The 25,812-nt window shown below is 47.7% G+C and overlaps 8 protein-coding genes across 8 annotated transcripts; 6 read left to right on the forward strand and 2 right to left on the reverse strand.

The window, feature by feature from the left end:
* Positions 1–1,944: 1,944 nt before the first annotated feature.
* HD556DRAFT_1442738 (aspartic peptidase domain-containing protein) lies at positions 1,945–3,427 on the forward strand (the record flags this gene model as incomplete). The annotated part of the gene is made up of 6 exons (XM_041306505.1): positions 1,945–2,218; positions 2,267–2,398; positions 2,452–2,776; positions 2,838–2,971; positions 3,023–3,141; positions 3,191–3,427. The coding sequence occupies 6 exons, from the start codon at positions 1,945–1,947 to the stop codon at positions 3,425–3,427; spliced, it is 1,221 nt and encodes a 406-aa protein (XP_041160662.1).
* Positions 3,428–6,146: 2,719 nt separating this feature from the next.
* HD556DRAFT_1442739 (uncharacterized protein) lies at positions 6,147–6,699 on the forward strand (the record flags this gene model as incomplete). The annotated part of the gene is made up of 5 exons (XM_041306506.1): positions 6,147–6,194; positions 6,247–6,309; positions 6,366–6,407; positions 6,464–6,529; positions 6,580–6,699. 5 exons carry the CDS (start codon positions 6,147–6,149, stop codon positions 6,697–6,699), a joined length of 339 nt encoding a protein of 112 aa, XP_041160663.1.
* Positions 6,700–8,621: 1,922 nt separating this feature from the next.
* Positions 8,622–9,147, forward strand: HD556DRAFT_1211699 (HIT-like domain-containing protein; the record flags this gene model as incomplete). Its single annotated transcript, XM_041296577.1, has 5 exons — positions 8,622–8,670; positions 8,731–8,770; positions 8,813–8,871; positions 8,941–9,050; positions 9,130–9,147. Coding segments are annotated over 5 exons (276 nt in total), but the record flags the coding sequence as incomplete, so codon positions are not given.
* Positions 9,148–10,252: 1,105 nt separating this feature from the next.
* On the forward strand, positions 10,253–10,602 carry HD556DRAFT_1442741 (uncharacterized protein; the record flags this gene model as incomplete). The annotated part of the gene is made up of 3 exons (XM_041306507.1): positions 10,253–10,315; positions 10,372–10,397; positions 10,464–10,602. The coding sequence occupies 3 exons, from the start codon at positions 10,253–10,255 to the stop codon at positions 10,600–10,602; spliced, it is 228 nt and encodes a 75-aa protein (XP_041160665.1).
* A 3,572-nt stretch (positions 10,603–14,174) lies between these two features.
* On the reverse strand, positions 14,175–15,348 carry HD556DRAFT_1474598 (uncharacterized protein; the record flags this gene model as incomplete). The annotated part of the gene is made up of 4 exons (XM_041308507.1): positions 14,175–14,563; positions 14,605–14,746; positions 14,803–14,996; positions 15,116–15,348. 4 exons carry the CDS (start codon positions 15,346–15,348, stop codon positions 14,392–14,394), a joined length of 741 nt encoding a protein of 246 aa, XP_041160666.1. The 3' UTR covers positions 14,175–14,391.
* A 579-nt stretch (positions 15,349–15,927) lies between these two features.
* HD556DRAFT_1536058 (uncharacterized protein) lies at positions 15,928–19,850 on the forward strand. Its single transcript, XM_041309618.1, has 13 exons — positions 15,928–15,938; positions 15,991–16,011; positions 18,007–18,038; positions 18,098–18,194; positions 18,252–18,280; positions 18,339–18,369; positions 18,433–18,465; positions 18,514–18,699; positions 18,764–18,862; positions 18,914–19,024; positions 19,070–19,128; positions 19,185–19,210; positions 19,277–19,850. The coding sequence occupies exons 2-13, from the start codon at positions 15,996–15,998 to the stop codon at positions 19,416–19,418; spliced, it is 861 nt and encodes a 286-aa protein (XP_041160667.1). The 5' UTR covers positions 15,928–15,938; positions 15,991–15,995; the 3' UTR covers positions 19,419–19,850.
* Positions 19,851–23,434: 3,584 nt separating this feature from the next.
* HD556DRAFT_1431912 (HIT-like domain-containing protein) lies at positions 23,435–24,244 on the forward strand (the record flags this gene model as incomplete). Its single annotated transcript, XM_041305064.1, has 7 exons — positions 23,435–23,451; positions 23,504–23,541; positions 23,611–23,650; positions 23,703–23,761; positions 23,829–23,938; positions 24,018–24,041; positions 24,104–24,244. 7 exons carry the CDS (start codon positions 23,435–23,437, stop codon positions 24,242–24,244), a joined length of 429 nt encoding a protein of 142 aa, XP_041160668.1.
* A 1,129-nt stretch (positions 24,245–25,373) lies between these two features.
* On the reverse strand, positions 25,374–25,697 carry HD556DRAFT_1236524 (uncharacterized protein; the record flags this gene model as incomplete). Its single annotated transcript, XM_041297833.1, has 1 exon — positions 25,374–25,697. A coding segment is annotated over one exon (324 nt), but the record flags the coding sequence as incomplete, so codon positions are not given.
* Positions 25,698–25,812: the final 115 nt, after the last annotated feature.

The following is a 25,812-nucleotide window of genomic DNA, read 5'->3' on the forward strand; positions in this document are numbered from 1 at the left end:
TTAACTGCGACGAGCCATCTGTTTAGATCAGTAGGCAGTGGAGTCTGACGAGGAGATGATCATGCTGGATGAGGCAGAATGACCCTCGTCGAGTGATGCTTCAAGTTCACATTAAGTTCTGACTTGCGCACTTTATCGTGCAGGAAGTAAATGAGCAAGCAATATAGTATAGTAGCGATGTGAGGAGCGTGCTGTACCAGGGTAGTCTGGCGCGGCTCCTCGCACTCCCTCACAATCGTCTTTCATGGTGCAACTGCGGACGGTTGCATTTGCAGGAGTGACAGATTTACCAGGGTGGTCTGGTGCAGGTCCTCAGGAGCGCCAGGAGTCTTGGCTCGTAGTCGGTAGTCCAATGTTGTGTTGTTGTAGTCGGCCCTCGATGGATGGAGCCGTACCCTCCCGCTATAGAGGATTGACCTTGGTTTCCCTTACAGTCCATGCCCGTTCCACTGTAAACGTAGTGAATGAAATCTGTAGAACGTGCAAAAAATTTCAGTCGATTAATATAAGTACAAGCCCAAAGTCCGACCCACAGATACTACTACGAAGTTTCTGCAAACAACCCTGAGTAGAAAGTGAGTGGGATTCAGAGGAGCAACTGTCTATCGGGATCTCCAACCCATACCTCCCCATTCGTGCAGGATGGGCTGGTGGCATCCGTAAATCACTGATTGGCCTCACTAAGCCTCACAAGAGCGCAGGCTGTGGGGTTTATCCAGAAAAAGGATATCCTAAACGAGAATCCAGGAATACTGCCAGTGCGTGAGAACTAGAAACAACAAGCTCCAAGGACCAAAACGTAGGTAGAGACGAGCCGCGAGTGTACGGATCAGGTGATGATATCGGAAACCGGAGCTTAATCGATTACTTATGTAATCATCGTCTGCCGGGGTGCAAACTGAATTGTTGCTTCTTGTCCACTACCTATTAGGTCAAATGAATACCGACCAACAATTTGCCAGTGGACTTCCAGTTCCCAAACAAGACCTTTCGATGGGATGCCCGCACTACAATTGTACGTGGGACCATGATAGCATGAATCATTTTGAGACTTCTTGGCCCTTAGACGATACCCGTAGGTTACCATCCATTACATGTACGCCTGTTGAATATTGATTCCCGATAGGAATTTGAACTCAAGACTGGTGTGTGCCGCTACATGATAACGTTTGCAATGTGCACTGATTTCCTTTGTGATTGACTCGGGCCGTGACCAGCCGACGTGCTTGAGTTTCGTCACTACTCCATCTTGTGGATACTATATCATTCTATTCCATGGGTTTCGGGCCGAGTTGGCAAATAGCATCAAATGGCGTCAATCCAACAACTCAATCATTGAAAGGCCTGGGATAACCGCTCTCAGCAACACTTGCTACACCAACCTGACGATGACGTTATTCTTGATGAGCGCGCATCTCTACGGATATGAACGTGAGGTGAGTCAAAGAACCACGGGACCATGTACAAAACAAGTGAATTGTAAATTACTGCCGCCTTCAAGTCAGAATGTCAGAAATTAAATTGGCCAGTCTTGGACAACGTCTGGGCCAAAGTCTCAACTCTGTCACCCTTGCCCGCACCTCTTCCTGCCCGCCAGCCCTATATTCTTTGTCCGCTCACTGTCTAGCAATAAACGCTAATATGTCTTCGTTGCAACACAGACGAACACGAACATTTGTACTCCGCTTTGAGGTGCCGATGATCCTGCCGATGTCCCAGACCGGCCATTTCAGAGATGCCCTCCTTCAAGTTGGGTTGAAAATAACTTCTTACACTTCTGTTTCATTAGGAAGTCGAAGCCTTATACTTGCGATACTCGGACCGCCGCTATCTCGTCATCGCTTTTTCGAGAGGGGACGTTCCATACGTGGCCAAGATGGCATTCAAACTTCACTAGTACATATATAATAGACCACTGGGTATCGCATTACTTTCGAGTCAGCCATGTTCCCCGCTGCATCCTTGTTGACAATTATTCTCCTGGCTTTGTCAATCACGACATCGCCCATTGAAGTTGGCAATTCCCCCATCACCCTCCCCATTGCTAGGAGGCTAAACGTCTCCAATGGTACCATTAACCTCTTGCAGCAGGATAGAGCTCGCGTGGTCGCCCTTAAGGACAACTCCTTGAGGCACGGCGGCCATCATAGCGCACCTGTTATCAACGTTGCTAATAAATACCTCATAGCAGTTGGAATTGGCAGCCCCCCCACAACCTGTAAGTTCAACACTGACAAAATATGCGGCTGCTAATGTATTATTGAAGACAACTTGATTGTCGACACCGGTAGCTCGAACACATGGGTTGGTGCCAGCACTCCGTACGTGGTGACCAAAACCAGCGTCAACACCGGTCAGCCTGTGGCGAACAGCTACGGTACCGGCGTCTACTTCTCTGGTACGACATATAAAATACCACAAGTTGTTGAAAATACCTATGACTATTTATAGGAACTGAGTACACCGACACCGTCACTCTCGGTAGGGGGCTCACCGTCGCCAATCAGTCGATTTGTGTTGCTTCTACTACAAGGGGCTTCATCAGTGTTGACGGTATCCTTGGCATCGGGCCTGTAGACTTGACAGAGGGTACCCTGGTAGATGAGCCGACAACGACGATCCCGACTGTCACTAACAACCTGCATAGCCAAGGCACCATTCATCGTGAGATGTTTAGTATCTCTTTTGAGCCCACCAATTCGGAGCCAGTCACCAATGGAGAGCTCACCTTCGGAGGGACTATCGCTAACAAGCACGCCGGCCCCATTGCGTACACGTAAGCTACCTCCTACTAGATCAATATTCAATCCAGGCTGATAGTAATTGTTTTGATTTAGTCCTATCACTACCACCGACCGTGCAGCGAACTATTGGGGTATCGACCAGAGCATTTCCTATGGCTCCATGACGATCTTGTCCTCCAATGCTGGTATCGTCGATAGTGGAACCACCTTTCTTTACATTGCCAGTGGTGCGTATCTAGAGTGCAACGAGTGATCGTGGTCTAATCAGCGTTTGATAGATGCTTACAGAATGTACATGTCTGCAACCGGCGGTAATCCGGATCCGGACACTGGACTTCTTCTCATTTCCTCTACCCAGTACAATGCCCTCGAGAACCTGAACTTCCATATTGGCAGCGTACGCCATTTCCATTAGCCTTCATATCCCTTGTTTACCATTTTCACAGGAAACCTACACTCTCACCCCTAACGCCCAAATCTGGCCTCGTTCTCTCAACACCTATATTGATGGTAGCATCAACGCCATATATCTCATCGTTGGCGACATTGGTACGCCCAGTGGCCAAGGGTTTGACTTCATTAACGGCTACACGTTCCTCGAGCGCTTCTACTCTGTGTTCGATACCACCCGCTCCCGCATCGGTTTTGCCAAAACTCAGTACACTGATGCCACCACCAACTAAAATGAAGCTGCCCAATTACACAAAGGAACATTTTTCAAACGCAAAGCAGCATTACGGATTTGACGGTTGTACGGACGGTTCTTAAGCAGGTAATGTAAGTCTTACTCCTCGGTCGAGTTTGCGCAAGATTAGCAATAGTACTACATCTGCTGGTTAGGATGTTTAAAATGGTGAAATGCCAATTTCGTTCCTTGTCAATCTGCCGTTACGATTCTAGTCGCCTGGAGCGAGGAGGACACGGCAGCATAGACTGGAAGCTGCAGACGACATGGCGTTGGCAAGACCTGCGACGTTAACCCATCGCCCAGAGATTTCCTGCTATGTGAAAAGTTCCCGTGCAGTGTGCACTTCTCCTCTCTGACCGTAAGGCTGATGTTCACCAATTATGTACGGTTTACTTTTGGATCCAGTTCCCTGCTGATTGTGCTGCCCGTCACCACGACTGCCTTCCTGCCCGCCCACCACTTGCTGTTGGAATGCTACAGTCGTGCTCCACTCAAAATGCACATTATCGGTACACTTTGTTTGCCCATTTCCTATTACTGCATCCACTCTTCTCACGCACCACCTTCTTTTCCTACCTGCGCGCCCGCTCCGTTTCCTGTCAGCATGTGCACACCTGTGATTTGTGGTAGACCATCAGGTGCAGCAGTACTACGGAGACCGTGTGAGGCTGGAGTTGGAGTATGTCGTCCTTGGAGGCATTTGAACAGCGTAGGATAGTTCAATTAGTTCTGGAGAGTGTGTCAGAGCCGAAAATACACTCGCGATGTCTATGATGTGCACGGTGCACTAAGGTGGTAACTGACACGTAACGTTTAAACTCCGCTCGAAGCCACTCAACCCCAGAGGCAACCCAGAGGGCCTTGAAAGCTTGACCCCAGACTTTGGCCCCAGATACCCTGAATGACATCCGTTGTGCTTCGAATCCCCTGTTCTTGGCTTTCGTTGAGCACTGTGGCCATCGTTGTTCGTGCACTAAACTGTTTGCAGGTTGTGTAGTTTGACAGCGCCGAGTCATGATTGTGGTGACCTACAACAAGGTGTCCATGTCGTCTTTCAAGCATTCAATCATACCCATTGCGCTGTGCTGCATCGGTTGGCTTCTGACCCATGTTCTGATGCTGGTGAGCATCTGCTATTGCATTCATAGATCGTTTCCCTACTCGTTTCCTGCACAGCCCTACTGTAATTGAACGCATTTGAGCGGTTTGATGGCTCCCCTTCTGGCTTTTTGCGCTTCCTCTCGTCGTACGAAAGGCTCTTGGCGTTAACTTGCAGACCTGTATGAGCGATCTGGCGCTATGTTGGTTGATTATAGTTGGTTGTTTCACATTCAGGAACACCTTATTTGCATAAATTTTATGCCAATATCTGGCCCTCCACGAGGGCTATGCTAATTTGCTCGTCGACTAGACGCCATACTCCAACCTTATTTTTGACGGCGCTCGAGCTGTCTTATTCCCTGCCACACCCCTTCCGAGTTTCAGGGTGTGCTTGATCAGCTGCCAGCTGCCTTGCCTGTTGACGGTTCTGCTTTCATGTCAACATACCTTGTATTTCCATCGTTCACGATTGATACTGATCTGCTAGATAGTGGAAGCGAAATTGGGGACTTAAATCAGTCCGATTTTTTGATTCCGGAAGGATCTGGAATTGTGGGGATAGAGGAGCCGTCCTTTTGGAAGAAAATTCAATCATGCAGGGTCATATGGCGCACGTGGTCAATACCTCAATTCGTGTTGAGTGCATCATGCAGGGCCATCGGAGTTAGTCATCCGATGTTCCTGCATCAGCCAGAAGGATGATCGTAAGTGCTTCGAGAGACGTAATCGTCTGCATGGAATCTGCCATGGTAGCATGAACATGTTTCAACGAGCATCTGGGCCGACGAGCACAGTTGAAGGACTCCTGCGTGCTGTTCAGCCGTCGTGTAGCCAATTTCAAGCTCTGCTATATACGTGCTGGATGTGCAGTATCCCGGCGCTTTCCGGACCACCACTAGCAGATTTGTCCCCCAGACTTTAACACGGACTCTGTGACTTGTCTGTATAGACCTCACGCAGACTGGCCAAATTCCGCACCATGTCTTGACGCAGACGGCGCCACCGCAACACTCCGAAGTCACCCAACACGGAGCGAGCAAGGTCAAATGAACCTCCGGCAAGCGTACTGAGGTTCAGTGCGGTTACGACTCGTTCGCTGAACGTGTTGTGCCGTTCCGGAAACACTTCGGACATACTATCACGCAATTTATTTCACTGGGATCCGGATCTAGTATGTAGTGGAGAACCCCTTTTCCGCGCAATACCAATTGAACTTTCTTTGCAATTAGGGTTGGATTGTACTAGTGCTGCGGATAGAACGAACGGGATGAACGGTCATCTCCGATTTTCTGGTATATACAAGAATTGAAACAATGGGGAAAAATACAAGACCAGCCTTAGCCCTCGCACTGGAAAACGCAACCGGAATGAAGACGAAAAGGCGTGTGCGTCCAGCTCCATATAAATAGAAGCGGTAAGACGATAAAAATCTGGTTCATATCAAGAAAATAAATTGATTGTTGATATAATACTAGTAATGCGACATCGCGGGTCTATCTCATAAAAGCCGCCATGTTTTATCGCCACTCACTTATTGTCTCACCTCTGAAACGTTCCAGGAAATTTCATCTCGAAGTCCTCCTATCACTACATTTTTCCTATCTACGCAAATCATGGAATGCTCTATCCGCAAGTGCTCTGCAGCCATCAGCGTCCAGGAGGTACGCTTTTCCTGGTCTACAGTTGCCTCGATTAATATTTCTCCATGTTCAGGGTCAAGAAGTAAAATTGTTCGACGGAATGCCTGTTTGCGAGAAGTGCGATGCCTTCTTGCATGTCAGTAGTTCTTTTCGCTCTTTGGACAGTGTGCTTATTTAGGCTTTCATCCCCAGGCACCCCTCCCGACCTTCACTAGAAAAACAGAGTCTGTGAAGGTTGACATGTCCCCTTTCTTCTGTAGACATCGTGCTGATTTATGCTGTCCCCACAGAAGCCATACGAAGAGTCCGAGGCTTATAAGAAAGAAGTCATTCACGACGGACGAGCTCTTTTGGATGTAAGTCATCGATCGCTCTCACTCACTCTCTCCTCATTATGGTTGTTTAGTACCCAGCGCATCTGCCGTTCCCAAAGCAGGGCCACGGGGTCAGGCGAATTCAAGTCCCCGACAAGGAGGGTGGTATGCGGTACAAGTACATCACCCGCCGCGTCGAATCCAAGAAGTAACGGCAATCAGTATTTAAAATCATCTATGAGAAAACCTGTTCTGGTTATCACGTCACTGATATTCAGAAGCTGATCAAGCTAGTGATGGGCCCACTGCTAACTCACTAGACCTGCCTATGTATGTCTCCGCTGCATCCTTGGAGACCCATATCGTGATACATCCTCTGAGAGGAATTCATTTTCTTGAACAATTGAATTTGTTATCAAGAAGAAGTTGGGACACAGTTGGAGCAAGAGGAGGACTACTGTCCGGAGACGTATATGTGCGGCAATTTCGGGTGAGCCAAGTGCACGGGACCGAACAGTATCAAAGAAGTACACGTCCTCGCGGAATGGCAAATTAATATTGTACATGTGGACCTGGTATATGAATGTCCAACCCTTGACTCATAGTACTAGATTTGATTTGATTTTGTCTTACCGCTTATACTTACTTGTGGAGTTGCATCAACTCCCGCCTTTTCGTCCTCATTCGTTGCGTTTTCCAGTGCGAGGTCTAGAGTTGGAAGGTAGTTTTCCTCGTTAATCTTGGTTCTTACGCGGGGGCTCAGCGCTCAGCGCTCAGCAGTGTAGATCTCGGAGATCTGCGGGACATTGGCAAGCTAGCTCCACTTACGGTAGCATTGAGAACTCCACATTCTAGTTTAATTTTGTGTAAACCTTAAAAAAGTCGGAGTATGGTCCCGCAACTTGTCACAATCTAGAAATGCTTTTCAAACCGCCGACCGATTGTATCCAATTGATTCTAATGTACAGAATCTAGAATCTCAGTGGTATGATTATAAATGAATGCACGTGTCTTCAAATCAACGCGTGTTCTAGTTCAAATGAGAAGCAGGCTTCGTTCCATGCTTGTCGCCATAAATTGCCCCATAAGTGCCCAATGGTGATGACACCAGTGTCATCGTCCATCGACACTTGGGATGATGCTACATCCGATGATCAAGCCGTTGAGCATCCCTCCCGCCGATGAAAGATATGATGGGACAGACAATCCACGCATGTGAGCCATTGCGAAAATCGTGGACAAGGTCAAGCTAAAAATGTCGCCGTCAGCGACTACGGTTGTGACGGTTCAAAAAACTACAATAATTTGTGATTGCCTGTCAAATTGCGCCTTAAATTTTTGCTGGAGAAGCGGTATCTGCATGTTTTTGTCGGAATTGGGTATCGCCAAAGAGTGATGAGAGGCTGCGTTCGACACGGGTGTAGTCCTGCAGCGAATGAAAAGAGTACACCCAGGAAGCGCTGTGCAGTTCCTGTATAGGGCGATATTATTTTCATAAAGAACATCGTAATCAAACAAGCGAACTACCTTTATAATCGTAGAAAAACACTAGGTAGAAGGTGGCACACTAGGTTGAAGCTGGTGGTTATTCAGCTTGTGAGAACCAAAGAATTGATGGAGAGGGAAATGATCTCTCTGCTCTATCTTACCACCGTATTAGCCTATCTGAGACTTTGGAAGGGGTGCACAGGTGGGGAGGAGTGGGGGGACAAAGATTTTGGAGTAAAGACCATAGCATGATCGACACACGGCAAGACCGCAGCAAGCGGGACTGATAATAGTGCGATGAGTTTGTGGGATGTTAACGTTTAACATGGGCAAGGTCCTCGAAACCTGAACAGGACACAGATGGAAGGCGAGTGGTGAGTGTGTCATATGTTGAGGGTGGAGAAACTACAACCAGGGTAGGGGAAGACCGTGGGCTTGCCTGGACCGATGCCCACAATGATTGCACGTACGGGCGGATTGGTGAACTTGAAAATCCGGAATGCCAACACAGGCGAACTCTGGAACGCACACTTTGTCAGCCTGATCACGTGCGAGATGAAGGCGCGTCACATCACCTGGCATCCTACCATGGCGGCAGCAGCACGGTCAGATTCTTCCCTTCCATTATGATTTTGGAGTATAATAGACATCCTCTAGATCACTCGGCACCTGCATATTTTTTAAGATTATCAAGGGTGTGTTATTCTTCTCGTCATTCAACTACGCCACCTTATCACAGCGCTATCGTGTTCTAGGTGAGATCCCAAGCTTCAAGCTCCCAGAGACAGAAACTTCGTTCGTCCCTTTTCTTCTGTCATATCATTGGCACACGATTAGTTACTCATTCCTTGACATTAGCCCCCTCTCCAAGGGCCATGCTCTGATCATTCGTAAAGGTGCGTCAGCTGTGATCAGAAGGAGAAAAAGGTTTATTTCACGAGAGAAGGCGCTTATGTGCATAATAGACCACGCGAAAAAGCTGCACGAGCTCACAGACGAATACCTTATGGATATGCTGTCCATCGCCAACAAGATCGCCACTGCACAAGGGCTTGAGAACTACAACATCCTCCAGGTGCATTCCCATATACAATTACCGTCCCCCTCTCCACATTTCCTGCTGTTTAACCTGCAGAGCTGACCCCACCACCAAGAATAACGGCCGCATCGCACTCTAAGATATGCACATCCCTGATCCGATTCATCCAGGCTTTTTCATCCCAAGAACATGCGCGCTCTGGAACAGCAATAAAATCTTGCTTGCAGCTATCCTTGTTACTGCTTTCGTGAATCCAATATTTACTAGCCACACCCAAAATAGCCGCTGATGTATCAGCCAGACTTTTCTCGGGGCCTCCATCGGCATTACCGTCACCACTACTGCTCCCGCAACATGGTATGCATTCTCTTCTCTCCCTGGCGTTCCACTAACATTCAACAATTATGTCCACTTCTGCAGATTCAGTTAGTGCGATCCCCGAAATCACGGGGAGCTACCAGAGCTCGAGTAGTCTCCAGCTCTTCATACCATTTCTTCTCCTCGAACTGGGTGAGTAACCAGGAGCATATATGTGTATAAACACACGCTGACGGATACTCCCCAGGGCTCATGACCCTCACACTCATACGAGCCATACAGAGTTAGCGGCAAAACCAAAGCCGTTTGTACATTGTCCTGGTGAATTATAACAAATTTTATTATGCATGTGGTCTTTGTGAGTTAACACTTGCACACCCCATTTTTCCGTGCTCATCCTCTTTCCTGAAGTGTTCTCGGTGGCGAACATATTCACATCACTGCTCCTCCATGTACGTATATCTCCAAATGCCTTTTATGTTCGAGTCGTTGATGTTTCGCACACCCAGTACTCCTACCACGCCATATTCCATGAGTATGCACCTCCACAACCTTCTGCGCAATTCTACTAACAATTCCCGAAACGCACATTCACGTACAGTTTTCAGTCCATCATGCTTGCGATCCTCGCCACGCGTATGCACCGCCATCTCTGGCAGATGAAGCGACAGTCACACGGTGTGACACCTTACCCGCTGACTTGCGCGGTACCGTTCATTCAGCGAGGTGTGTATTGTACGAGATGACTAGTGGGTTTGGTAGAGTTCACTAGACGCTTAGCTTATAGGTGCCATACAGAGCTGACGGACAAACTCAAATCATCTGTATGTTGTCTTGATGAACAATAACACATTCTATTATGCTTATACTTTTCGTGAGTTAACGTTAACACTTGTACACGCCGTTTTCTATGCTCATCCATGGTCATTCTGTTTCTTGAAGTGTTCTTGGTAATGGACATCTTCACATCGTTGCTCCTACAGGTGCGTGGATCTTCTACATGCCTTCTATGATGAGCCGTTCATGTTCTGCGCCACAGGACACCTACCGGACCGTTTTGAATGGGTATGCACCTCTGCATCCTACTGCGTATTCCTATTAATAACACTCGAAATGTACACCCGCGTGCAGTTTCCAGTTCCTGACCCTTACGATTGTTGCCGCGCGCATGCACATCCATCTCGGGCAGACAAACCAACATCTACGCGGGTCTAGCGGCCTGATTCATGTTCCATTGTCCGACCTGTCATTTGAAAATACCACGGCGTGATGTCTTATCGTGTGGTTTATTCAGTGTCGTTCGTGGAGCGAGGCTTGGACCGTACGACATGATTGGTGGGGGTGGGTTTGGTCGAGTTCGTGATGTGTTTAACTTATAAGGTGAGTCTGTCGCGGGGCGGGCGGAGCATTTCGATGGCCTTGGTCTATTTAACAACTGTAGTTTCAGCTGCTGATCATGTACTTAGATCACACAGCCATGCGTGGTGGAATTCATAATGAAGTTTTGATACGGCACCGCCATGACATCACAGCGAGCAAGGAACGAGCCCAAGTGCACTCATGTGAACATGGTTGAACGTTGAACCTTCTTACTTGCATTTTTATATATCTCATATGGCTACAAAGATCATTCAAGACATTCCGAAGAAAAATTGTGTTAGCACGTGAACATCTATATATGAAGCAAGTGGTGATCAGCTTTTGTCTCCCGCGATGTAACGAGATTATGACGCGGAAGATTCAAGTAGTCAGTATGCTAATTGATGGAAATCTAAGTTGTACAAACACATATTGAACGATCTGTGTACGATTTGAACAGTACGTACAATGCTGCGCGAAATTCAACTTCGACGTATCAACGGGTCACCTTTCCAGCAAATGTCAAGCTCCCCGTGCAGAAGACCATTGCATCACCAAGAGCTGCATTCCAGAAAACGGGGCCAACTTCCCCGAGGGTGTTGCCAACACGTGGCATGGATCCAAGGAAGGTAGTGCAAGGGAAAGGAGGTGCACGAGGAGAGATAGTTCCGAGTGCGTGGGTGATAGTTATGGTGCCAGCAAATATTGATTATGAGAGTAGTTAGACACAGGTGCAGGGGAAAGAGTGTTGAACTGAGTGTGCGCGTGCCACATGTCTTGCATCCTTCATGACTGATGCGAAGCAGGACGACGGAGACCACAGAAAATTCCGCAGCAGCTCACTCCTGCATACACAAAGTCTTCCGCTCCGCCAGTTGAGCCTTGTGCTTGTGCTTGTGTTTGGATTGGTTGTGCTTGGGACGCTTGTGCCCCAGATGGTTGACCTGATTGCGTTGCACTGTTGGCCTGGTTGCTGTTCGTACGTTGCATGGCTGCAGCCGCTTCCGCATCAGTTTCAGGGACAATGCCATATCTCTGCATTGTATTTTAATGGAACGAAATTGAAGGGACAACGAGTGACTCACATCTTCATCTTGAGCAAGAGGTACATCGACGGTGCGCGGGGAATGTCCTCCGGAAAACAACTTGAAGTTGAAATTCCAGTGTCGGGACTGTCGTTCTATTGGTTGGGATGCGTTTAGAGGTCGTGCGCCGAAATGTATGGAACTGAGCAAACGACGCCAACGAATAAGAGACGATAAGCTTGTGGGCGGAGCTGCATGACGAGACGCGTGGTCTGATTCGTCGCCAAAGAAATTATTGCCCTGTATCTTGGTGTCAGGCGAGAGAGGTGAAGAACAAGAAAGTACACTGACATATCTTGCCAGTCCTGTTTTTTTGGCCTGCTAATTAGACGCAAGACGGAAGTCAAAGGTCTGACGAGACATGAGAAAAGGTGGGGTTGGACGCACAACTCTCTGTCGGGCTGGACGTTCCTAGTAAAAAAGTGAGCTGTATTGTGAAAGAGAAGCGGAAACTACTTGCCTTGAGCTTTGGATTGCCATCATCTGCGCCCTAGATGGCCAGAACAGTTAGGAGAGAAATTAGACAACCAAGTGCATACCTACCACAACTTTGAGCGCTGCCTCCAGGTTCCATATATATATTTTGTTGTCTAGTCCAGCACTGGCAATGTATTTTCCATCGGGGGACATGACAACAGCGCAGAGTTGGTCATCATGCAAGAGTGGATCTCCGACAGCCTGATCGGTCTTGAGATCCCAGATGCGAATGGAGTAGTCATCTGATGCGCTAACAATATACCTTTCATTGGGAGTAAGACAGAGGGATGTGACGGCGTAGGTGTGACCCAAAAAAACGACAAGTTCCTGTCCATCAATCGCCCGCCATTTTCGGACGGTGGTATCAACTGAGGCAGAGAATATGTGTGCACCGTCCTTGGACCAACACAATGACATCACATCGTCCTCATGTCCCTTGATTTCGATAAGCAGCTTGCCGTCCATCGACCATATGCAGATTGGACCGTTCCCACCGCTCGTGAATTTGTCGCTTTTTGGGGAGTATTTGACGGCTTCAACCCATCCATGGCTGGTTTCTATGGGTGGTGCTATTTGTCGACCAGTATCCGGATTCCAGCGTCGTATGGTGCCGTCTTGCAATCCACTTGCTATCTCCAGGGAATTGCTAGACCAATCAAGGCACCTCACTGAAGCATTATGCCCCTCCCACGGGTCGCCAATCATGCTGCCCTCCTTTATATTCCAGAGCCGCAGTCTGCCGTCGTCACTCTCACAAATGACCATTGTTTCATCTGGGGATACTGCCATCGAAAATATCCCTCCCCCATCGCTATTCAAACGTTTTCCCACTGGCTCTCCGTCTCTTTTCCACTGACGAATAAAACTATCGTCAGACGCGCTGATTATATTGCCACTGTTACGCAAATAGGCAAGGCCCCATATGGATCGAGAGTGACCCTCGATGACGCACTCCGGCATCAAGCTTCCTGCAGGACGTTCTGGCTTTGGTTTCTTCCATGACGTGGTCCGAGTATTGTGGTCGACGAAGTAGGACCGACCGAGTGGTGAGACGTGCCATTCCCATCCAGGAACAACGAGGTCTCCAGGATAGTCTATGTTCAACGGTGAGTTCGTCGCTCGTAAGTTTTCACAATTTCATCCCTCACCTAGTCGCACTCCTGGTAAAGGTAGGTTTAACGAGGTCAACACGAGCGTGTCATCTTGATATAGTGTTTCACCATCCGACGTCATAAACCGTTGCCACATAGGAGGAAGCGCTTCATTCCCGCCTGATTCTAATTGAGTAAGCTAGTAGGTATCACAAGGTAGTTGATCACCTTCCCAAAGTGCATCCTGACGGTGCTGTGCACCATACGGTGGTAGATATTTTGCGCTCATCCGATATATCGATGAGTGCAATGGCGCTTCTCCTAGTCTCGTTGACATGCTTGACTCGGCTTCTTCGTGTGGCATGACGAGGATGTCGCGTTGTACAGACAGACTGGACAGTGAAATACTGCGCAAAGTCAGTAACCGAGAGGAAGGAGAGATACCGGGCGAAAGTGATGAAGAGACCTATTTGGGTCAGTTCGGCCCCATGCTGTAGTTGCAGGCGCCTTGATACCGCATATCAATGGCTGTGTTACCACCGGATCAAGTACTTATCTCGGTCCGGTTCAAATTTTGAGGCAGTCGATACCGTCTCGTCAGCGAGTGGAATTATATGATGTTTGTTTAAGGTGGTGCATACACATCGAATCTGCACGCTGCATAGTACTAGCAGCACTCCCGAGCAAATCACCACCAGTAGTGACAAGTGATTGCATGACTGACGGGAACGTATATACATAGAAGCCCTTTGATGTTGGCTGCGCAATATTGCTTTAATCAACACTCCTAAGCGTTGATAGTATCCTCTCGTCTTAACAAGCAGAGTGTTTTGAACGTTCAATATCAAAGCCAAAGTCATGTTCGAATGAACGACGACGAACTTCACCAGCATTCCCACACATTGCAGTCAACGACCATGACCTTGATTCATTAAACGGAGGAACCCTGATGTAGGCTACGCAGCATCAACCTGAATGCTCTCACCTGTCTGCGTGACCTGCTGCACGACTTCACCCACAGCCGAACCGTTACCGCGCTTTTGTGTGCTAGTAACAACCTCCGGCACGTTCGCCAGGCCAGCCTTCAAGACGCTTCACCAGTGCCTCCCATTGCTTTCGCTTAAACGTGCACATTGATGAATGGTAAATGTGTAGAGATTGAGTAGTCTGCGAGAGCTTTCCCGAAAGAAGAGCGGTACAGATCACTATTCGAACATTACTTGAGATAATCATACACGACATGATGTAAAGAGGACATACCATCGATCACCCACTTCACTCAGTTCAATCTGCAGGATCGACGCGACCTCTGAATACGGCAGATCATGTCCAACACGTGCAAAACCCAGTGACGCAAATGACAGAAGACGGATCTTCCGCTCAAGCCGTGCTTGGTCAAGTTCTGGAGGCCCACGAATGGTTCAAATATGTGACATCAATCATAATGAACTGACTTACCATATTTTTCGAGAGCGGCGGGATGGCTTTCGAGCCATGAATGTAATTCTGGTAGACCACTATTCAAAAACACCTGCAGAAGCGAGAAAGGCTCATGATCTTTCGCAGAGACAGCAGCATCCAACTTGAACAATGGATCAAAGTCTCTGGGCAAACACAACGCTAAGGCTATGGCATCAACCGCCGCGGATTGACTTTCCGGTGAATAGCATGGTAATCAAGAAATGTAAAAAAGCGTGTGATGACAAGCAGTTTCCCTGCATGAGTCAAATGTCAACCACAACCTTCATCATTCAAATAGAATAATACGTACGGCAGCCCAGATTGTATGAAGGCATCAACAACGGACTTGAGGAATTGACTGCGCTCTTCCCCAGAGATATTCCATTCTTGCAACCACTGCTCGACATCTTTTCTGGATAGACGCAAAGTCTCGAGCTCCCCATTGTTGGTGACGACTTTTAGTAGCCTGGTGAAAGTAGATAGGGCTGAATCACGGTGATTAGCATTGATATACTGTTTGAGAACTGAGTACACAGCCTGCATAAATATGCTCAAAATGTAGTACTCACACGCGGTGCTTCACTGATGGATGCTCAGAAGGTGATGAACTAAGAACACCCAGGAACGAGGAGACGCGATGTTAAATTTCCGGTGAGTTGGTCGGCCATGCCATAATGTTAGAAGGTGAGACGAGTCGGAGAAGAGAAGGTTGAAGTCACGATTTCTTCAAAATCAGATCTAATTCGCCCAAGCTTTTCGTCTGATCGAGTGGAGCAGGGATTTCAGAGCGACTAATGTTTTGAAGCACTACCGCGGGTTGCGAGGAACCAAATTTGAAGCTTGGTTAGGGAGGATTTTTAAGCATCCTTGAACGATGAAATGCTTCATCGGGACCGCAGTAAACTAAATTTAAACTCGAGCTAACTCAATGGTATTTGCACTGCCACCGTGATGCGCTTGTACTTAGCTCAATAGCTAAGAAGGCCCCATGATAGACATTTTTTGACCTCTAAATGGAGTATTCGACTGACGATGTCGCAGCAGCAAGGAGTTTGCAGTTCGCCACGGTATGTCTCCTTGTCGATACGAGGATGAATCATAACTGACAAGTCATGTACACCAGTACATATATAGTGCGTACTACTGTCTGAACGTCATATTATTTGTCCTGATACCTGAGCTCAGCATCGATGGCTGCGTTCTGGGTACATCAGGAAAAACCCCCTTTCTGTATTGGGGACAATTAGAGCCGATTGTATCAAACTTGGAAAATCCTTTGCCGTTTTCTCAAATGCGTGTCAAAAAGACCTAAATATTCGACAGTCTGACCCAATGTGCGCAACGAAAAAAAGAATTTTCGGATACCTTTGCAGTTGTTGGACTCGGAGGACGTGACTTGGAATGTAGATTTGGTGCCGAAGGTACGTAGTTTTGCATCTGCTCGTATATGATGATGCAAGCAGGATTCTTAGATTGAGCTAGGTGGCGAAAATAACTGTTTTTAGTGAAGAGATGCTGACATCCATCGCAAGTAGGCATGATAGTAGATTGGCCTATGACACTTTGGAACCGGATTGACTTGGTGAGTTTGTGTTAACGGCATCTGCCAGATTTGTGACTTATTTTTTTGCAAATCGATTCGATCGATCAGTTCTCTTATCATCTTGCCTCTACTCTACTGTGATGGTGAAAACCAAAGGACCCACACCCAGCGAGAAAGCTGCAGCCATGCATGCAACCAACTTGCAAAAAGCTGCAGCTCCGAGTCCTGCAACATCGGATGGCCGGCCTGTATGACAGGCCAAATCTACTGCCTACAAGGATCAAGGTTCGTTGTTCGTTGTGCCTTGCGATCATTACTGTTGGTGTGCGCTGACCCACTTATTTAGTTTGGATGGCAGAAAAGAGTACTAATCGGAAACGTGCTGCATCCAACAACGCCGAATCAGAACACATCAAGATGCCTCGAATTGTGACATCTGACGCGAAGTCCAACACCAAGGTCGTGTCTGCGTCTGAACTGTTTGACTCAGACAACGACATTGCTGCATTAAGTGGCAAGTCCAACGAGCATGGCACTGGTGACAACTCGGACGACAATTTAGATGCGTCCGATGATGATCTCAAATCCCTCAAGGCGGACAAAAAGAAACTGAAAGAAGTACTGGATCTTGAAGTAAGTTTTTTCATTATGGTTGGAAGTGTCTGCTCTGCTGATTTCATCTCATGTCAAGCGACTCAATTTGTAAATCGTGCACGGTCCAAGAGCACTGGCTCTGAATCGCGAGGTTCTCATCTTAGTAAGGGCACAAGTGACACTGATGACGACTCGGATGAGCCTTGCACGACCAAGAGCAGGAGGGGAGTTCATGTTTTTTTTGTTTGTTTTCAGACGGCGCTGACTGCTAGTTTCATGGTTGATAGAAACCGACTTGGCGGGATAGTACTGAAGACACGAGTGATACGCTTGTGACTGCCTCAAATCCGAAACTTGTGCGAACATGTGAGGAGGATTGGCCTCTGAGCAGCCGGATTATTTATAGTACATCAGGCAAGGTTAACCTAACAGATCAGCAGGCCCATATGCAGGACATGCTACGCGCTTCTATCACCCGCATCCTCGAGTACCTCGTGTTCGAAAATGTGTATCCTGACTTGGAGCATCAGCGGAAGATTATGGGAGACATTTTGCTCACGTGCACCAACGATTGACCTGAATTTGAGGCTGTCAGGTCACGACTGATGAAGGATGCGAAATATGTACGAGCCCTGGCTTCAGTGGTACGTCTTTGAACTGACACTTAATGCTTCACATTCTAACAACTTTTCAACGTGGTGTGCGATCTCGAGACGGACGAGGCATTGATGTTCCTTGACATTGATGCAATGCCAGAGTCGGAGGAGTAGTAGGTGACGAGCGCTAGTAGTAAAATTGACTAGGATTCACCTGAATTTGATTGTTTTTGCGATGTTTGAATTGGATCTATTGTCTGATTTACGCTTTGGTATTGGTAGTAATTAGGGCGAATTGTCTACAATTGGGAGGGGGACTAAAAAAATCAGTCATATCAATGGAACGTATCGAATCCTCGACAATCCGCGAGAATTCAGTGTTATTGTGTCAAATTAGGAATCACCGATTTCGCTGATGTAGGCTTATTCTGGTCTATTCATGTCCGCTGCCAAACTCGCTTTTCCAGACCTATGATTATGCATGTTCGCTTCATGAAGAGGTAATACATTTCTTCCATGATACGACTTAGATTTGATACACACAATGTGATATTCAAAGTGGACATTTTTGCTTCGATCGCGCTGGAGCAAGATGAAAGGCTTGTATATTGTTACAAGATACCTTCCCTTTATCCTTCTCATCACAGATCTATATAGTGCGTTCCGCTCCAGCACACATCGTCCTGATTAATCGATGAACACTTGTTTTTCAGTGAGCTTTACCTCGAATGAGAACCCAGTTGTATGTGACGAGGTAGAGAGTTAATGAGACCGAACGACTTACTCCGCGACTTTGCCAGAAATGCGGGACGTTGGCCAATATTAGCTCAGGTACGTGCATGGTACACTCATCTATGTACAGCCTTGCTGAGGGCAGCCCACTTTCTCTCACAGGGTTTGGCATGATATTAGCCATTTGCTCCGAGTGTATCTCCACTTCCTCCCTAAGATATGCATGTCGCTGATCCGATTCAGGTTTTTTCATCCTCAGAACATATGCGCTCTGGAACAGAAATAGAATATTGCTCGCAGCCATCCTGGGCACCTTTTTCGTGAGTTTCCAATCCAATCACCGTACACAAGCTAGTGGTAGATCCATCAGCCAGTCGTTTCTCGCAGCATCCGTCAGCATTACCGTCGACACTACCGTCTCCGCGGCATGTATGCACTCTCACCTTCCCTCTGGTGGTCCATGACAACTGAAACATTCTGTTCACATTTACAGATACGACTAGCACGATCCCGGGCATCACAGGGTGCTACCAGAGTTCAACCAGTGACCGGATTTTTATACCATTTCTTCTCTTTTCTATGTTCGAACTGGGTAACACGGAGTATATATGTAAAAATACGCGCTGACAAACATTCTCCCCAGGACTGATGATACTCACGCTCATGCGCGCCATACAGAGCTGGCGGAAAAACCCAAGCCGTCTGTACGTTGTCCTGGTGAACCATAATATATTCTATTATGCTTGCGCTCTCCGTGAGTTAACACTTGTATGCGCCGTTTTTTTGTGCTCATCCATAGTCATTCTGTTTCCTGAAGTATTCTCGGTATTGAACATCTTCACATCGCTGCTTCTCCAGGTGCGTGAATGTTCTAAATGTCTTCTATGATGAGCCGTTGATGTTCTGCGCCACAGGACACCTACCGGACCGTTTTGAATGGGTATGCACCTCTGCATCCTACTGCGTATTCCTACTAACAACACTCGAAATGTACACCCACGTGCAGTTTTCAGTTCCTAACCCTTGCCATTGTTGCCGTGCGCATGCACATCCATCTCTGGCAGACAAACCAACATCTAGTACGCGGCTCTGATGGCCCAGTTCATATTCCATTGTCCGACATATCGTTTGTGAATGTCCCGGCGTGATGTCTTATGCTGTGGTTGATTCAGTGTCGTTCATGGAGCGAGGCTTGGACCGTACGAGATGATTGGTGGGGGTTTCGTAGAGTTCGTTACGTGTGTAACTTACAGGATGAGTCTATTGCGGGGCGGGTGGAACATTTGGATGACCTTGATCTATTTGACAACTGTAGTTTCAGCTGCTGCACATGATCATGTATACTACGACAAATTGCATTTGATGACAGCCATCCCGCATAATTATGTTATATTGACATTCAATACGTATCCTTTTGCACACTCTGACCCTGTTTGTATTCGATCTCCTGTGCCGTTCGGATATTCTATATGGGAGCGAGTGGGTCATAGGCTGGTACGACTTCATGCTTGCTTCGATCACGCGTAGAAATATATCAATTTCGTGCGCCTGTACATGGGACGAAGCGAGCTATGTGTAAGATAGATGATGCGCAAGAGACAATTGAGTAACAGGGTTTCTGTATGATTTTATGAGTGACGCAAAGTGGAAGGACGTCCAAAGTAAAATCCGCAGCAGCAACAGGTAACTTCGTAGGAAACATCTCCCCTCTCACCGGTTGACTGCTGTGTTTCTGTTGGTCGTGCTTGAGAGCCTTGTGCCCCTGCTGGTTGACCTGATTGCGTTGCACTGTTAGCCTGGTTGCTGTTCGTACGTTGCATAGCTGCAGCTGCCTCCGCATCAGTTTCAGGGACAATGCCATATCTCTGTATTGTATTTTAATGGAACGAAATTGGAGGGACGACGAGTGACTCACATCTTCATCTTGAGCAAGAGGTACATCGACGGTGCGCGGGGAATGTCCTCCAGAAAACAGCTTGAGATTGAAATTCCAGTGTCGGGAGTGTCGTTCGATTGGTTGAGATGCATTTGCAGGTCGTGTGCCGAAATGTATGGAACTGAGCAAACGACGCCAACGAACAGGGGACGATGGGCTTGCGGGATGAGCTGCATGACGAGACGCGTGGTCTGATTCGTCGCCAAAGAAGTCATTGCCCTGTATCTTGGTGTCAGGTGAGAGGTGGAGAAAAAGAAAGTACACTGACATATCTTGCCAGTCCTGATTGTGTGACCTGCTGATTAGACGCAAGACAGGGGTCAAAGGTCTAGCGAGATATATGAGAGAAGGTGGGGATGCTCACGATTGGTGGGCGCACAACTCTCGGTTGGGTTGGGCTTCCCTAGTGAAAAGTGAGATGTAGTGCGAAAGAGAAGCAAAGAAGAGTTGCCTTGAGCTTTTGATCTGCAGCCTACATAGATAGCCAAAACCGTCAGGAAGGGAAATTAGTAGACAACAAAGCGCATACCTACCAGAGAATGTTTGAACGCCGCCTCCAGGTTCCATACATATATTTTGTTGTCTAGTCCAGCACTGGCAATGTATTTTCCATCGGGGGACATGACAACAGCCAAGACTTGGTCATCATGCAAGAGTGGATCTCCGACAGCCTGATTGGTCTTGAGATCCCAGATGCGAACGGAGAAATCATATGATCCGCTAACAATATACCTTTCATTGGGAGTAAGACAGAGGGATGTGACACCGTGGGTGTGACCCCGAAAAACGACGAGTTCCTGTCCATCATTCGCCCGCCATTTGCGGATGGTCCTATCATTTGACGCGGAGAAGATGTGTGCGCCGTCTTTCGACCAACACAAGGACATCACCACATCGTCATGTCCCTCGATCTCCATAAGCAGCTTTCCGTTCCTTGACCATATGCAAATCGGACCGTTCCCGCCGCTCATGAATTTGTCGCCTTGTGGAGAGTATTTGACGGCATAAACCCAGCCATGACTGGTCTTTATGGGTGGTGCTATTTGTCGACCAGTATTCGGGTTCCAGCGTCGTATGGTGCCGTCGTTAGATCCACCTGCTATCTCCAGGAAATTGCGACACCAATCGAGGCACCTCACTGCAGCATTAAGCCCCTCCCACGGGTCGCCGATCATGATGCCCTCCTTTATATTCCAAAGCCGCAGTCTGCCGTCTATACTTCCACAAACGACCATCGTTTCGTCTGGGGATACTACCATCGAACCTATCCCTCCCCCATCGCTATTCAAAGGTTTTCCCACTTCCTCTCCGTGTCTTTTCCACTGACGAATAGAACTATCCTCAGACGCACTCATTATATTGCCACTTGTACCCAAGCAGGCAAGGCTCCATATGCATTCGGAGTGACCCTCGATGACGCATTCCGGCATCAAACTTCCTGCCGGACGTTCTGGCTTTGGTTTCTTCCATGACGTGGTCCGAGTGTTGTGGTTGACAAAGTAGGACCGACCGAGTGGTGAGACGTGCCATTCCCATCCTGGAACAGCAAGATATCCAGGATAATCTATGTTCGGCGGTGAGTTCCTCGCTCCTTGTCGCAATTTCATCCCTCACCTAGTCGCACTCCTGGTAAAGGTCGGTTCCACGAAACTATCGTGAGCGTGTCATCTTGATATTGTATTTTACCATCCGACGAGGTCTTATACTGTTGCCACATAGGAGGAAGCGCTTCATTCCCACCTGATTCTAATTGAGTAAGCTGGTGGTATCACAAGGTAGCTGCTCACCTTCCCAAAGTGCATCCTGGCGGTGCTGTGCACCATACGGTGGTAAATATTTCGCGCTCGTCCGATATATCGATGCATGCAATGACGCTTCTCCTCGTCTCGTTGACATGCTTGACTCGGCTTCTTCGTGTTGCATGACAAGGATGTCACGTTTGTACAGACAGACTGGACAGTAAAACACTGCGCAAAGTCAATGATCAAGGGGAAGGAGAGATACGGGGAGAAAGTGATGAAGAGACCTGCTATTTGGGTGAGTTTTGCATGCTGTAGTTGCAGGCGCCCTAGGTTAACACCGCATGTCAATGGCTGTGTTACCACCTTGGTCCGGTTCAAATTTTGAGGCAGTTCGATGTACATCAGTCTGTCATGTACCGTCTCGTCACCGAGTTGAATTATATGATGTTTCTTTGAGCTGGTGCATACACATCGAATCTGTACGCTGCATAGTACATAGCAGCACTCCCAAGCAAATCACCACCAGCCAGTAGTGACAAGTGATTGCATGACTGCCAACGGGAACATGGATATATATATACAGGAGCCGCTTGATGTTGGCTGCACAATATTGCTATAATGAACATCCCCGGGCGTTAATATTGTCTTCCCGTCTTAATAAGAGAGTTTTGAACGTTCAACGTTCAATATCAAAGCCAAAGTCATGTTCCAATGAACGACAACAAACTTCATCAGCGTTCCCACAAATTGCAGTCAACGACCATGACCTTGATTCATTGAACGGAGGAACCCCGATGTAGGCCTACGCGGCATCAACCTGAGCGCTCTCACCTGTCTGCGTGACCTGCTGCACGACTTCACCCACAGCCGAACTGTTACTGCGCTTTTGTGCACTAGTAACAACCCCCAGCACGCTCGCTAGGCCCGCATTACACGCACCAAGACACTTTTTGAGTGCCTCCCATTGCTCTTTCTCAAACGTGTGGCTGACGAACGGTAAACGTATAGAGATTGGATAGTCTGCCTCGACACGTTCCTATGCGTATGGGCATGTGGATCTGAAAGATATATGAAATGAGTGATTGGACAAAGAGTCGGAAAATGTGATCAGGGTATTGGGATTACGAGTTAGCCAGTAGGGACACGAAGCAGAAGAGATGTTGAGAAACCAAGGTCGGAAAGAGGAGCAAGGTAATAGATCTTCAATGAAAGTGTTAGGAGAAAAGATAGACACAACAATCGCAGAACTGCATTGAGCGAATAGAGAAACACATGGATGCAGGTTTGCGGGACCGCGATGCTGTGGACGCTTCAACTGCGCAGCCTGTACTGAAGTTATGAAGCGAACACTGGAGAATTAACCAAAGGAAGACGGAAGCCGAAAAGACGCGTGCTTTGTCAGCCTGGTCACGTGTGAGATCAAGGCGCGTCACGCCACCTGGCATCCATAACAGAGCCTTCGCTATTTGCCTCAATTCAAACTACCATGGCGGCAGCAGCACGGTCAGATTCTTCCCTTCCATTATACTTTTGGAGTATAATAAACATCCTCTAGATCACTCAGCACCTGCATATTTTGCAAGATCATCAAGGGTGTGTTGACTTCTTCTCGTCATTCAACTACACCACCTTATCACGATTCACGGCGCTATTGTGTTCTAGGCGAGATCCCAAGCTTCAAGCTCCTCGAGACAGAAACTTCGTTCGTCCCTTTTCTTCCGTCGAATCGTTGGCACACATTTACCAGAGATCAGTTACTCATTCCTTGACATTGGCCCCCTCTCCAAGGGCCATGCTCTTATCATCCCTAAAGGTGCGTCAGCCGTGATCGGAAAGGGAAAAAATTATGTCACGAGTGAAGGCGCTAATATGCATAATAGACCACGCGGCAAAGCTACACGAGCTCCCAGATGAATACCTTACGGATGTGCTGCCCATCGCGAAGAAGATCGCCACTGCGCAAGGGCTTGAGAACTACAACATCCTCCAGGTGCGTTCCCATATACAATTATCGTCCCTCTCTCCCCATTCCCTGCTGTTGAACCTGCAGAGCTGACCCCACCACTAAGAATAATGGCCGCATCGCACACCAGGTTTGTCTGCGCCTTCTTTATTGGGCTTAGACAGATCGACTGACACTGGTTTACACGTCTAGGTAGTCGACCACGTACACTTCCATGTCATTCCCAAACCTGATGCGTCAGACGAGGAAGGGCTCGTTATCGGATGGCCCGCGAAGTCTGACGTCATGGAAGAAGTCAAGAAGTATCACCAGGAACTCCTTGGGAAGCTATAAAACGCAGATATCTGTAGCGCTCCTGAGTTGGTAATAAACGATGACGAAACTAGAAGGAAAGCTAATAACTAAATTCGCAATTAAATTGTATTCCGGAGTTTCCATTGATCTTAGAGCATTTCTCGGGATGTAATATATAGTAAGAGTTACTCCAACTGTTGTCAATGTCCTTTTTTCTTGCAGCCAACTGAAGGGGTGTCCTTGTACCGATACATGCCAAAAACCTGGATGAACTGGAGTGCCTTTTTATCCTAGACTCGCCATGAACTACGTTATGCATGCACAACAATCCACCACTCACCCTCACAAGAAGATTGTTGCCATCCCCAATATGTTTCAACACAGTATGGCACATATGGTCTGTTGGCTAATTGCGCGGGGAGCGACATCGGAATAACACCGATTCGACCGAAATCTCCTTCACAACTGAGAGCAACGGCTCAACAACATCCACATCGATTTCGCCCTGCAGCGCAGACGTGTGAAAGTCTATCACTTCCAATTTGCAAGTTGCGGTGACTGCCAACGCAGCCATAGTGCGATCAACCATCCATTTGGATGGGTATCCCACCAGAGTTAATTTCCGCAATACAGGAAGATGAAGGCCGTCAAATATTTCGGTAAGCCAGTCCGAAACATCATCACACGAGGGCAGAGGCAGAGTTAATGATTCGAGACAAGAATACGTGACCGAGTGGCCTCTAGCGTCATCATGATCACTAGTTACGACCGCCACCGCAATTGTCTGCAGAAGAGGGAAAATCATGGAAATGGAACGGATGATCCTGGAGGAAGTGTATTGGACACGAAGATGTCGTAAATTTTTGCAGGTAAGAATAGGACTGGTAGCGATATCCTCGATGCCCTTGCTGATACGCAGCTGACGGAGATTTGGTGCATTGAATCTGTTAAGACCTGACCAGCTACATTCCAGAGTTCCCAGCTGTGGCGTATCCAACTTGGAATTGAGCCATTCATCTCCGCATAACACACCAACCGTTTCCCACCGCCTGCTCTCGGCTTGAAGAATCTCGAGAAGTCGATGATCTGCGTGTGAAAGTGACCTGTAACTTTGTACGGAGCAAACGGCATTAAATATGTAGAAATTCCAGAATATATCGACCGTATAGATGCGAAGGGTGAGAGGCTGACCACCAGAACAGGCGAGCCAATATTGAAGCAGACATGGAAGAAATGGCTGCAATGATTCGTCTCCACCGGAAAGCATAACCTGTATGCGGGACCAAAGGCCCGGTGTTGATTGTGCTATGATTCGCCAATGGCGGCACACCCGGGTGAAGACTAGGGGAGGGCTGGAAAAATTCCCAGAGATACGGTGATTTATCGATTTGAAAATACTAGGACAGTCTGAGATGTCATTGACAATGAGTGAAAATATGTGCTGTAAAAGTTCCACCGGCAGCTGGTGTATGTGCGACTCATAATAATTCATGTGGATGGGAGAGAAGTGCGAATCGCTAAGGGAAAGTGTGTCGGTCTTGTGATGGAACACTTTCATATTCTTCTCGTTGGCAGCTGAGTGAATGAAAGTAGGAGTAAAGAAAGAA

Source organism: Suillus plorans, assembly GCF_016647745.1.
Source record: "Suillus plorans strain S12 chromosome Unknown HD556scaffold_25, whole genome shotgun sequence".
Taxonomy (NCBI): domain Eukaryota; kingdom Fungi; phylum Basidiomycota; class Agaricomycetes; order Boletales; family Suillaceae; genus Suillus; species Suillus plorans.